The sequence below is a fragment of the Idiotropiscis lumnitzeri genome, chromosome 14 (genome assembly GCF_059441095.1).
Source record: "Idiotropiscis lumnitzeri isolate Australia: NSW breed Sydney's pygmy pipehorse chromosome 14, RoL_Ilum_1.0, whole genome shotgun sequence".
NCBI classification, from domain to species: Eukaryota; Metazoa; Chordata; class Actinopteri; order Syngnathiformes; family Syngnathidae; genus Idiotropiscis; species Idiotropiscis lumnitzeri.
Window position 1 is genome coordinate 12,140,931 of NC_142404.1, and position 14,345 is coordinate 12,155,275.

The 14,345-nt window shown below is 40.9% G+C and overlaps 1 protein-coding gene across 1 annotated transcript; it reads right to left on the reverse strand.

Annotated features, from left to right (window-relative positions):
• Positions 1-231: 231 nt before the first annotated feature.
• Positions 232-14,243, reverse strand: LOC148323512 (E3 ubiquitin-protein ligase MARCHF4-like). Its single transcript, XM_088314586.1, has 6 exons — positions 14,126-14,243; positions 12,910-13,048; positions 12,071-12,693; positions 4,055-4,210; positions 2,258-2,450; positions 232-798 (listed from the first exon to the last, which is right to left on the reverse strand). The coding sequence occupies exons 3-6, from the start codon at positions 12,446-12,448 to the stop codon at positions 380-382; spliced, it is 1,146 nt and encodes a 381-aa protein (XP_088170712.1). The 5' UTR covers positions 12,449-12,693; positions 12,910-13,048; positions 14,126-14,243; the 3' UTR covers positions 232-379.
• Between the last annotated feature and the right edge of the window lie 102 nt (positions 14,244-14,345).

Below are 14,345 nucleotides of genomic sequence, written 5' to 3' on the forward strand. Positions count from 1 at the left end.
TAATGATGCTCACACGTCAGCACAGTAAGTCGCGCTATCCTTTCTATGTTTCTACCTTTTGAAGTTTGAAACGTTGGTTCGTGTTCTCTCATAAATTAGAACTGAACACACTGTCGTTGACTACTTCAAGTAGAAAATCGAGCATGTATGTCGGGACTGTTGTGAACTCAGTCCCCCCCCCCCCCCCCTCTTATTACAACTCCCCAAAAGAATGAATTTTCCAGGCAGCTCTGCAAATTAACCAATTTGTATTTTATTCAATCCATGGATGGTCATTGATGATGCAAACAAGAAGAGAGTATCAGCGTAGTCCAGTTCTGCTGCTTCGCGAGCATTCCCCCGCCCCTCCATGTAAGAGATAAGGCCTCGTCTGACTTCCTCAGACTGTTGTGACTCTCATGACCAGCTCTCGCGTGTTACCGCTGCCTTGGCCGCGGGGCTCCGATGGCCTCAGGTGGCTGAGCAGGTGCAGGAGGTTGTAAGGGCAATGCGGGTCGGCTACCGCGCCGCCATCAGGGTTCCCGTGTGTCCCCGGTCCTCCGGCGGCCGCCGCCACCACAGTGGTGGACGTGCCGCCGCTGGCCGTGGAGGCGACCACCATCAGCGAGGAGGTGGAGGTGGACACTCCGAGCCCAGTCTGGTAAGCCTGGCTGGGCTGATGAGTCCTGTCCACTGCGACGTCCTTCAGATCAACGTTGTCCATAGACTTGTCATAATTGAGGACCTTCCACTGCTGGTTGACAGCCTGCCAGCGGTGGAAGATGCGGAACACAGAAGGCCCCTCGTGGACAATTAGCGCTGTGGAGGGCATCAGTCAGAAAGAGTAACATTTGTTAGGTTCAAGTTAAGTTTAGCACAAACTAAGATTCCTTGAACCTTGAACAACGGTCAACATGGCGTTCTGTTTATTTTCAATTCAGGTTCGCAAAAGTAAAGCATTTGTTTTCTGGTGTCATTCAATAAGCTTTTTGCGCAGTTTAAAATTACTTATTGATTTTGTGTTCTTTAAACACATTAGAGAGAAGAATCTATTCGTAACACACGATGCTTGGTGGAGAGTACAGTCGAGCGTAAATAATCAGCTTAACTTGTATGCTTCTGCCAATTTCTCGTGGTGCCTCATAAAGGTAAAGAGGCCACAAAATTAATGTCCAAATGCAATTGATCCAGCTGTGGCAAAAATTCTGGATTTACTCGAGAATAGAGGTTGAAACTTTAACATATCTAAAAAAAACATTGTTTGTGACTGGGCTAGCGGGCCACTTCCCGGTCCACGCATGACAAAAGGAACATACTGTAGCTTTCTTTCTAAGGCTTAGCGTTTTACGCATTTGAGCAATTTTCTTGCGATGTTGGGTTAGTTGAATTTTTTTTATTTTTCAGTCCCCAAAGAATCAGAATCGTACTTGTTGAACCTCTTGAATATTTACGACTGCAAATCCTTGAGTGCGGTGGCGCCAAGCCATCCACTCTGTGATTTCACACTTTTCATCTCAACTCACTTGTTTGTAAATGTAGATGATAATCACAGTAATATGAACTCAATATTCACTATTTTCACATTGTTTAGTGATCAACACAAAACAATGTATTTTTTTAATTATTAAAACACCCACCCTCACTTTAAATCTGCCAGATGACAAGTTCATCTCTTAAATGACTCTGCTGTCAATCCTGACCACACTGGAGATAACCAACCTCCCCTCCTTCACATCCTGCTTATTCCTGCAGTGACACTCCAAAAGAGTTTTCCTCATGCCGGATGTCATCCCACTGTCTTTCTCGCGGGAGGACGTCGATCTTAAAACGGATGATGCTACAAATGTCACTTTCATCATCACATGCAGAAAAAAAAAACCTCCCCCTTCTCATCAGTCCTTCAACCAGGGACTCTCAAAGTGTCACTTAGTTCGAAATCTATTCAAATGTATGCAGTGAAACCTACTTCAAAGACGAGCATGTTCTCGTTCAGCGGATCAAACAAACTGTGACCCAGCATTGCACTTGCGATATTAACGCATTTCATTTATTTCATGACCTCATCCATCACAATATGTTCAAACAGACTAATGATATCCCAATACGAGTATTATGTCTGAACAATTGTGCCTTTACAAAGATAATGCTCGGAAAGTCATTTTCCATTATGTATAATACGGTGCAATCAAAACATGGATGAAGAAAATTTGCAATTATATTATTTCTCAAAATGGAATGGTTCCAGGCAATTTTCGGTGTCCAGCGTGGAGTAGCTCACCTATGCAGACGACGTCCATGAAGCCGTACATGCCGTAGCAGATCTGGAAGAGCAGGTCTTGGCGTTGCCAGCGTGCTGACGGGCTGAACGAGGACCACACCAGCCAGGAGATGCTGGCCATCAGGAAGAGAGAGCCCAGGAAGGCCGCTGCGATCTGCACTTTCTCGATCACGGTGAGTGAGATGGCCTGCCACTGCGGGGACCACGTGCAAGTAAGGTTAGTCTTAATTTTTTGTTAGTACTTAATTAGTTCAGTCTTAATTTTCATCATAGCTTCCAGTTCATGAAAACCTGAAATTCAACATAGATTTTTTTTCCAGTATGAAATTTAGTTTGGAATTGGGTGGGCCTGTGTTTAATGAATTGATAATACTGTGCATTAGAATTTGATTCAAAGTTATACCTTTGTGTATGTGGAAGACATGATTGCAATTGACTCACTTTTACTGATTGGACTGTAAATATGTTGAAAGGAAGAGAGCAATGCATTGACACAAAGAAAAAAAAAGTGAAATAAAAAAAAATGAGTGAATGTGGAGCAAATTCTTAAGGAAAAATTGACTGTAGGAATTATGGTGCAGTCTTGCTGCGTCCTCTGGGCAACAAATTCTTATCCGCATCTTTACTTGCTGTGAGCTATTTCTGAAACTAATGCTTCACACGTTCCTCATCATTAATCAAGATTGAAATATGCTTGACATGACTTATATGATGAACTAAAGCCAAAATGAGAGAGACAAATTAACAGCTACCCATTGTCAGACATTTTTACGTGTGATTGATAATGCTGGAAACAGAAAATTGTACTTAATTATTTGCAACTTGTTCAAAGAAATTAGGAACTTATTTTTTAACAAGTAGTTTTCAGAAATATTTTTCTGATAAATGTACCCAAAAACTCATAGTTTGAGCATTTAAATCTTGATATGATTCACAATAGACTATGGATGACACACATGATTTAAATGAGGCGCAGTGTCTGTTGGATGCAAGGCCACAATTTGAGGGATTACAAGAATATTTTGATTTTTTTTTTTTAATAATCAATGAATCTGTCCATTGTTCCGTTGATTAACAAATTGGATAAAAACAAAATATGTTTTAATTTCCACAATTTCCATAAAATGGGACATTTATAATTGGCATTGCATAAAATGCAAAAACAAATTAATTAGGATTCCTTTTCTGGTTTGATCCATAACATGTCAAAAAATAGGCAAAAACCTTTTCTTTTTTTTTTTTTTTTTTTTTTACCCAAACTAATAGCAGATTCAACAAAGTCTGCATTGAAGGCAGACAACAACAATTGAAGATTTTTTTTTTATTTAAAAAGTCTCTAAATGATGAATCAATTATCAAAATAATTATGCATTATTTAACAAGGATTAGTTGTCAGTTAACGTTACACCGCTACTGAGATGTAACGTTTCTTTCCAGCTTTCTCTCAGCAATCCACACATAATCTCAGAGGGGAATAGTTTGCGCACCACTTTGAGCAAGTGCCTGAAAATTGAATACATGATGTAAATAGACTGCAATGCCACCAAAGCACTTTATATTGCGAGTTAGTCACCCGTTTTACCTCCCACTCATGTGGCAGAGTTGCGGTATAAGGCACTTTGAGTTCCGCAATATGCTCACAAATGCTTCCTTTGTGGAACAGTGAGGGAAAAACCTGTCTTCCTTTTCAAGTGTAAATTGATGCTGTCCAACATTGTCAGCATTTAGGGCAACGCGGCAAATCTCGACAGAAACCGACTTTTCAATTGAAAAGGTGGGGCCGCTCCACGTCCTCACCTGCAGTGGGTTCTTTGTGCTTATGGCGATGACCTGGTACTTGTAATAGCAAAGCTCACAGGCCCAGGAACCTCGCTCGCTGATCCACTTAATGAGGCAGGGTTGGTGGGTGCAGCGGACCGAGCCGCTGCAGCGACACGGGCTCAGGAGCTCCCCCTGCAAAGAAAAAAAAAACGAGTGGAATAACCATGTTTCTTATGGAATGGAAACACACGCATGACATTTCTTTTACATCTTTTTTAAATGTGAGAGACCTTACAAACGATAAAGAAAAAAAAATGTGTGCTGACTGCTCTCAGCGTGTGCTGTACTTGAAATGACCAACAGAGCACACCACACACATAACCATGATGTGCAGCGAGTCGCCCAACCAAAATCAAATGTCTGTTGTAGTACCAAGACAAACCTGTGAGAGGCAGCATGGTGCCACAGGACAAATAATACAAAGAAGAAAGCATACAAGCTTGGCTAACTCATCTTTTTCTACATGGCTGTAACAAACTTCAATTTTTATTGTGGTGATGAAAGACTTGCGTTACACTGGTTGTCCACAAACCTTTTACATCAAATAACTCCTAAAAAATTCTCTAAATTCCATCATGACATCATTAAAGTGCAGTAGCATAGTAGGTCTAAGGGTTTATGAATATAATACAATTGCAAGTCACTGTAACATGTTTGAGCATAAACGCAGCACCTAAATATAGGAAAATTGGACACAAAATTTCAAGACAACTGAACTGCACTTGGGCAGGAATTCTTTTTTTAATACAATTTAATATAACTATTTGCTCCTCTAGTTGTGTCCAGACGTGAATAGCGGACATGTACGAGTAATTGATGCCTCCCCACCCCCCAAAAAAGAAAAACATCCACCGTGCTGCCTCGATTGTAAAATGCCAAATGGAAATATGTCTCCACATTATGAGTGCGCTAAAATCAAGCGGGAAGGGAAGTAGTAGGGGGGGGATGAGAAAAAGGCCCGTCCACAGATGGTCCGAGTGGGCGTGTATTGGCAGGGCCGTCAGAACACTTGTGACGTGTCCGGCAGGACTCGACACGCTCGCTGTGATTGTCCCGATTGGCGCCAAGAGCTGAAAAGCCAGGCTGGAGAGCGAACGGGAGCATCTGATAACAAACGTGGCATTACAGCCCACCAGCCGGAAGTGACAACTAAATGTCCTTTTGTTGATCAAACAAAAAAAAAATAGGACAATGTACCCTTCTGTATTCCATTTTTGCATTGTATTGCCATGCTTTGTGTTGCATTATCACTGTGGATGTAAATAATATTATGCTAAATTAGCATTAGCTGCTGGCATTCCTCAAAGGCCTGGCCTCCATCCAAGTGCACTCCATTAACTTTAGGAGAAGGGAAATTGCAGGATAATAAACTCAGCTACAGAAAGTGCATGATTTTTTTTTTTTTTAATTGGCAATAGCACACAGGCCACAAGCATTTCTTTTTATGAGCTCAGGCAATACCGCGGACATCTGGAAAAACAGACAAATAAAATTGTTTTGTGGTCTTATTCAAGTTCAGGGGAGGATCGGTGTTATAGTCACTCACTCTGTATGGGGTCAAATAAGGTCAAGCGCCAACTACAACAACATTCAGTATTTTTGTCTTGGTCAATATTTGACAGATCTTCCTTGCTGGAGTGCTCCAAATTCAACGTTCCAATCACTCCACAGATTTGGGTCCCGTGCTCCGGCTGGGCCATAGATATTCATATTCCGAAGATATTCTTTCGTTAGTAGAGGTTAAAGAAAACTGCAAATATTGGAATTTGTTTTTTAGTATAGTATGTAATATGAGTATAAAGTTGACTAGCCTCAATTTTGTTCATGTGGGAATTTTAGCACTTAAACTTACTTTCTTGTCATAATGCAACTTATTTTTCTTGAAAAAAAAATCCTAGTTATAGTTTTTCTTAAAAAAATGTTATTGCAACATTTTCATTTAATTTATTTACACTTGAAAAAAAACGACTGTTTTTCCAATACGCCTCTTTTTTTAAATTTAAGAACAACTCTTTGTGGTAACTTGCCATCCTTGCGATGTTGCAGTTTTACTTTTGAGCTATTAATTGTTTTTTCATTTTTCATTCATTGTATTGTCGCAAGTAGCAACCCTGCAGTTGTTACGTTAATTAGCGTTAGAGTTTTAGTTCTGATTTCCAACTGTTTACGAGGTGATGAAACTGCCTGAATGTGATTGGGTGAACAAGCTAGTGGGTGGGGCCTGTGCAACCAAGGGCGGCAATGAAAAAAAAAATATTGCTGACCTCATTTTCAAAAAGTCTTGTCATTTAATCCGTATGCAACAATTTGACGTTCATGTCATGAGCTAAAAAAAAAAAAAAAAAAAACTTTTGCAGCACATTGAGATGATTGGACACGATCACGGCGCCAAATATGCAATATTATGCAGAATCTGATTTGCATTTCACCGGTGTCTCAAGTGATGATTGCTTGAGGAATAAATTGGAGCGTTTTAAGTGAGCCGAGACATGAGGAAGCTCACTTCCCAGGAGATTAATTTAAGAGGTATGACGGTGGGGGGGAGAAAAAAAATCTATTGGCGTTCAAATCAGCGCCGTTATGTCTGAGATAAAATGGAGGGGGGGGGGGGGGGGGGGGCTGGATCAAGATGAGCTCTTACTCTTTTTTTTATTTTTTTTTATTTGCTTTTCCTCAGGGCCATTTCCAACAAAATGGCAGAGCGTCTGTCCTCCGTAAGATGCAGGAAGTATCACGCCGAGCCATATAGGAAGAATGACACAAACTCGTTTCCCTCGAGGCTTCTTATTGTGCTGCAGACAAGTCCGAGTGCATTAGCTGTGTTGCCATTTAGCAAGCAAAGCAAAGATTGTGAGGTGAAGACAAGATAGAAGCGGTCGCTTCCAAATTGCACTTTTAGATCCCCCTGCAGTAATAGTGCATTAATTTTCTTTCAAATTGTACATCATTTCTCGAAGACCTGGCTATTTCTTCGCAATTATAGCGGCGAGAGAGCTGAATATGACTTTGAAGGCAGCGAGGTGTGGAAATGAGCGCAGGCAATTCGGAGTAACCCCAAGCTAAATTACTGATGGTGTCGTGATGGGACGAGAGCAGCTGCCACACTGTTTAACATACTCTATGATCCATTCAAGTTATTAGGAGATTGTGCAGCCGTCATTTTTGCTCGGGAAGTTCAGAAGACATCCAAGTTGTATTTTGCAGTTTTGGGTGTTAATGTTAAAGAGGTGATGATAACCATCTGTGTCCAGGGCGCTCCGCACTGTATGTTTGACTCAACAGGAATCATAAAAGTGGAGCTTTACTCAATTTGGTTTAATTAACATTTGCTAAAGGTTATATGATGACTATCGTAATTATTTTGTGATGGCAATGTTTTAAATCAAAAACCTAACACGAGTTATGATCATGATCACTAAGGTCACGGATGTGCTCGGGCATATCCCAGCTAACTTTGGGGAAGAGGTTGGTTGCACCCTGGACTGGTCAACAGCCAATCACCATTCACAATCACCGTCACACCTATGAAAAAGTTTGGAGTCTTTAATGAACATACAACGGATGCTTTTAGAATGTGGCAGAAAATCATTTATTTAGGTACAGCTCAGGGTTAGAAACGCTTTGGGATTTTCATTATAGATCGTTTTTTGAATTGAGTTTGAGTTTAGAACATGTTTGTTGGTTTTCATTCATTTTGCTTACAATATCAAATATACTTTTTTGTGGGAAAAAAAAACTGTTGGGTTACAATGTTGAAATATCTGCATGTGTAACTTTACAAACACGCTGTTTGTTAAGCATGGGACAAAAGCCTTATATTGTAATTTAACTCCCACTGGGGACGTCTCGCTTGACTAAGAAAGAATGAGGAAATTGTAACGTGAACAAAAACAGTGTTGCGGCTGTGATCATTCCGCCTATCCAACCTGGCAACGAGGCGATGCCATTGTTGTGGGATTCTTGCGTAACAGCGATCATCCTCATTATCTCATTCTGTGCAAACAAGAGGGTTATATTCAGAATTAGTCTTATTGTATGTCGAGAGATTGTAACACAAAGAGAGAATTAGGTTGTAAAACACTTGATCTGGTTCGAAGCGACCGCAGGCGGCAGGTTTTTCGCGTATGTATTTTTAGACACGGTGGCAAGGACGCTTGGATTCGCTCCCTCGTTTGTTTTAGCGGGATGCTGCTCGAAGGTTTGAGAGAGAGGGAGCGAGGACGACTTTCATGGCTCCTGTGTGAGCAGACAGATACAAAATGAAGAGGCTGAGAAGGGCTAACCGTGTCCACAAAACACCAGTATCTTTCTTTACAGCGCCGTTATATTACCGCACCCGTTTTTTGGAGCAGGAATCTTGGACGGAATGTGCCAAAAGGCCAACGCTAGCTTAACTGTTTTTGTTACCTTTTTTCATGACATCATAAAACCTAAACGATACATCATGGAAAAAAAGATACATCATTTTATCTCAGTCTTACTTTCCAAAAATAAAAATAATCTGAGGATTAGGAATTCTCATAGAAAATCCATTTGAGCCTCCCTAAAAAACGACATACATTTTTGTCATGTGTTTTTAAAAAGGAAAATAGCACTTGGCAATATTGTAGCGTGTAAAAAAAAAAGTTATAAAAAGAATGTAAAGAATTAATCAGTTGCAGGATCATGATTAATTCATAGCTGCTCGTTCAAATATGTTGCTTTAAGTGTCATAACAGATGACATGCAGATGCTATTCGTTAGCCCCATTATGACATTTCCCATTATGTATTAGCATTAAGCTAATGGGTTATGGCAATTTTTGTTTTCTCCAATAACATAACTTTGAAACTTTAACAGGAAGGGGCATTAAACATCTTGGAGCCTTGTCTTTGAATGATTGTTCACTATCTGCCAAACGGCTGCTTTGCTTGTTGTCAAGTGAGTTGAGTTCATTTTCACCATACAGCACTTCTCAGTTATTTGCTTGCAAATCAGATTCGTAAAAAAGCACTGCTGTATTTCAATGATGTCACACTCACATTATTTGATCCCAATCTGAAGCTGTCCAATTCCATGTTTTTTTTATGATGCCACTTGAGAGCAAAATATTGTGTAATTGTGTCACTTGACTTGAAAAATGTCGCATAAATCCTGCCAAGATCTCGATGGGCAAACAGGCACTGTTGTGATTGTGTTTTGTATACGGTCATAATCGCTCCAACCAGCCATCTAAAGAGTTTTTGCACAGCACTGATGTATCTCTCACGCCATTTTTTGTCTCGCAGCCTTGGGGATGGAAGTGTTGTTTGGAGGATTGTCACATCAGATACGAGCCACCTCGGTCTATGTGACGTTAAAAGCGAAGGCAGAAGCGAGGAACGACTAACATCGCCGCCGGCTCTATCACTCAGAGGCATGCGGACCTTCCACTTATCTCCCCTTTCAGAAACATGCACGGTTCACACCTCAGCAGATCCATATCTGGGTTTGGCGGAGAGACAACACCCCTCAAACACGAGGCAGGCTGGCGAGGGACAAGGACTAGCATAAAGAGATAAGTTGGCGTTCAATCAAGCTTTATTGACAAGCCGTGACGTACCGAGGAGACGTCGATAACGTGGCGGGACGAGACCATGGGAAAGGCGTTGGGTTCTCCGCTGCTTTGTATGCGTCGCAAAATGTGCTGACTGTGCGGAGAGATGGTGTGGGAAAGAAATAGGTAGGGCGGGAAAAAAAACAAAAAAACAAAGCAGCCTGTGGACCTTGTATTAGTAATAAATGCGAGCTCGGAGGTGGAAAGATGCACTTCAATGCAGAAAGCAGAATTAGCTGAGCAATTATAGACCATTAAAAAGGACATGACCATGAAATGATACAGTAAGTCACATGCTTTACCGCTCAATGCTTTCCTTCTTATCTTCTATGCACTCATTAGCACTACGATTTAAAGACCAAAAGATTTTTCGGGGCAATTAATCAATCATGTCGTTTCTATTTTACATGGGTTTTTTTTATTCTATTTGAGAATAGACACGTAAAGCCAATTAGTGTGCTGGCGTCTGTCATAAAGCGAGACAAGTGTCGCTACACGAGGGCCGCGATGTTCGTTGATTCTCTTTAGCGCAGTCGCAGTCAGGATTGAACATAACATTTGGTGACAAAAATGAAGTTTCTCTTCGCAGCGCTGTCCTCGTTCCTCACTGACAGTCCCGAGGTGCTGCCGATATATATATCTTTTAAGACTCGTAACGATCGGAATATCCGAAGCTAGCGACGCTAACTGCCACGCTCTTTCGCAGCAAGCTTATTTTTGTACGCTTTTGCACGGACGATAGTTTAATCTTTAATCTTGTAAAATTTGTATTTTATTTTCATAAAATTACAAAAAAATGGCTTAATACAACTTTATTCTTGTAAAGTTTAAACCACGATATATTGTATTTTTTTTCCCCCCCTTATAATTCTTGTAATATTGTTTCTGATTTTGTTCCTTTATCTATGCCAGTAACATAAAGACAGATGTAACAATTCATTCCTCTTCTAGTAGATGACAGAAGGTACAATTAAACTGTAATCGCCACCTGTTGCCATCCATACAGCAGAATAAAGAGCTTGCCTTCCTCTAAACAAGCCCAGATTTCACAAGGGAAATACATTTGTGAGTAAAATAAGATCAGCTCGTTAGTCCCTATAAAGGAAAAATGCCTTTTGAATTCGACACACCGCAGATGACTGTCAATAATCCTGCCAAATTTAAATGTCCAAAAAAAATCAAGTACATAAAATGAGCCTTGAAAATTGTGAAAAATCAGGCCCTTCTCTCTACTCTCAAATCCTGCAAATGCTGAATGTGCTGGGTTAAAAACGCAATTTTTTTTTTCATTCATTTTGGTGAGCGAATTTGATTTGCTTTGTAGTGTAGTGCAATAAACAAAGTCCTCTCATGAATAGTGAAAATCCACAAGTACTTGACAACCCACTGGAAAGCGTTCGCAATTTCCGAAAGTTGAAAATTTGTCCTTTAAGCATATATTGGTTTTGGCTGATAATCGATCAATTAAAAACTGGAATATTTTGAGATATTCAATTTTCAGATGGCCAGTAGCTGCGTTGAGAATAAACTTCTTTCAGTTTTGAACTTAAAATAAAGATAATGAGTGATAAGTGAAAGATTAACATTTCGATTATATTGAAATTGTAAAAAACTTTATTTCGTGCAGAAAACTTTTGGCATCTATTTGTTGACATTTGTATGCACTTTATAAGACACGCTTCTTAAAGTCTGCAAGCTCACGGCACTTTTTGTTAAAATTTTAAACCCATCTATTTTAGATGATGTATTTTTTAACATGTAAATCTGAAAAGCTGGTTGATGATAATAATAAACCTGTTTTAAAGGCAGTTAAATGAAGTCAACTGTTGAGAATTGTAATACTCAAAATTTTGCTGGCAATATTTTCAGTTATACCACAAATGTGTATTGGCTCCAAACAACGCTTATTGACCTTCTTAACAACTAATTATCATTATCGTTTTGGGCCCTGAAAAAAAACTTTGATCCATCACCACTGGGAATGCCACAAGATGGTGGAAAAGACTACTTAAATGTAAATGAAACTCTTCAACTCACTTCAATGTGTACCATCTGGAACAAAGACGCCACCAGATGGAGCCCGAGCAATACTGTTATTCAATTCAAGAATGATATTCGCTGTTATCTTTTTCAGTAAAAAAAACAAAACAAAAAAAGCTAATGGGAAAATTCTTGAATATGTGGGGTTGACCGTATGATTAAATAGAGATACAAGCTTGGCCCAAGAACTAATAAAACTCGTAAATCTAGGTCTAACTTTTGGGGGCATGATTGAGTGCGAAATGTTTCAAATGTGTCTTGGCTCAATAAAGGTTGCCAAACACTGCAGTATAGCACAAGTATTGAGTATATGCGGCTGTTTGGCAGTCAAATGTGCATGAAATGTCGTGAAGGAATAAAAAAAGCTTTGCACTCACATGCTCCGGTCCCTGAAAGCAAATCCTGCAGACGGGGGTCCTGAAACCGCTTTCCGTGTAGCTGGTGAGGGAGAACCTCTCCTCCAGTTTCCCCTTCGAGCAGTCATCCGAAGGGCTACCGCATCCGCGCAGCGCCGCCGATAGCTCCGTGGCGTCCACCCAGCCCGGCACCTCCGGTCCTCGCTCGGCCCCTCCGGATGCTGCTGCCGCGGGCGGGGTGATTCGCTCGTCGACGCCCGGCTCGCAGCTCTGCGTGGCTTGTCCGCTCATGGGGCTGAGCGGAGGCGGCGGAGGTGCCGGCGGCCCGAGCAGGAGCAGCCTCAGGTCACTAAGCAGAACGCAGCAGCGGCTCTTCAGCATGCCCTGGCCGCGCAGCATCGGCCCTGCGGTCCCTGTGTTCCCACCCGGCCACCGAGTCACAGCAGCACGGCGGCGGCGCAGGGGCGCACTGCGCGTCCCCTCATGTGGCACTTGGATGGGCTGACCTGGCGGGATATTTACGACCTAGTATTCCGATTGAACGCCTTTTACCGTCCGACCAAGACCAAGTAAATCCAAAAGGCGGACAAATCCCACGGATGTAAACAAGTGTCCGAAGCCATTGGGCGGAGTGAATGGAGATGCTGGAGGAGGAAAGTCAAACGTTAGATTGATAGGCTTTTGCATTCGACTAATAAGGATGTGGCCCATCGGTGACCACTATCGTGGTCTTCTCAGTCACAGCCTCAATGGCACGCTACAAACTAAAATCTGCCTTTACACGAATATTAATTAAAGCCACGTCAGTGTTATTATCATCGCCTTTATGTGGGAGGCAAATCGAGTCAGACGTGTCTTACCTGGACAGCGACGCCGATTTCTTCACGATTTTTCTCCCGCTACCCCGTCCCTCCACGCATGCTGTTAATGTCACCCCTGTAGGGGGGAGACGTGGACGACGATAATGAGGGGTTAATCCTGCGCGGCTGTCCGAGCGTCCTGCCGTGAGCGAAAAAAGCATCCGGTGAGCGTGGTGCTGTGTGAGCACTGGCTGTTGATGCTGCCGAGCATGATGCAGTCTGGGACAGAGCCCAGACCAGACGCCCCACACACACGTCATGCATGTGCTGTACACAACACACTCACACAAGCACAGGAGAAAAAAAATATATGCTGTAAATAAATAAGGAACTTAGCTGTTTTCACGGGAAAAACTCAGAAATAAACCAAAAGTCACCTTCGTTTTCCAAGGTTTTTTTTTTTTTTTTACTTCACCCGGCCGATTTTCTCAACCTGTACTTTTAAGTGTTGGGTCGGCAATAGCTTTATGTTCTTATTTTTACATAATAAAACGATAAATAGTAGTTATTACATTTGTCCTTTATGTATTAAGACAGTAATTCTAAAGGTCTACACGCCCCTGTTCAAATGCCATTTTTAATGAGTTTTTTTCCCTTAATTAATGTTACTTATAACCTGTACAACGTGATTGATTTTTTTCCCACCTAAGTGGGGAATCAAAAATATACCATTGAAATGTACACATTTGCACACCCTCTTATAACTACAATCTTGTGGTGTTCCAAATGAACTAATCACATTCACATGTGTATTAGTTACCCGCTTCAATTTAAAGTGCTTCTGATTAATCCAAAATAAAGTTCAGCTGCTCCAGTGGATTTGTACTGACCTTTTCTTTTGCTGTATCTTATGCCAAATCAACTAAATTGCCTATTTCTTTCACTGTTGGCAGTGCCCTTAGTAATGCTCAAAAACTATCACTCACATGAAAACACGTCTTCTTACAAATGCTGCCAGACATAAAAAAATACATCAAGAAAGAAAATACAGTACAGCAAACATTTGTCAATGAAGTTGATAATATGGGTATTAACCTATTGACATCTTACCAATACTGTTTTTAGTTGACATTCTGTAGTTCTTTCTTGGTCATACAAACGTCATTATTGATTCTATGTATAATAATTTTAAAATAATTAAAGAATGCTCTACTGTTCAACCTTTAGTTTTTTTTTTTTTTTTTTTATTGATCTTGATTTGGTCTCGGACTCTTACAAGTCTTGGTTTTGTCTCGCTCCCCGTGAGTTCTGGTCTCCAGCAAGTCTTGGTCATGGATAATGGTCTTGAGGAAATAATCACAGATCCCAGAATCTCGGAACTGAGGTTGACATGGCTGACTGCACTTTCCTGTAATGCAGTTACAGCAGGTAACAATAATTAAGGAAAAATACAATAAAAAAAGAAAGTGCATTTTTTTTATTTACACTGTGTAATA

Bases quoted from the DNA above. Each gene is read 5' to 3' on its own strand.
- LOC148323512 (XM_088314586.1), bottom strand. From the start codon at position 12,448: ATGCTGCGCGGCCAGGGCATGCTGAAGAGCCGCTGCTGCGTTCTGCTT. The intron at 2,451-4,054 runs GTGAGGACGTGG...TGGTCCCCGCAG, and splicing joins GCACAAAGAACCCACTGCAG to TGGCAGGCCATCTCACTCAC. The intron at 799-2,257 runs GTGAGCTACTCC...TGCCCTCCACAG, and splicing joins CATGGACGTCGTCTGCATAG to CGCTAATTGTCCACGAGGGG.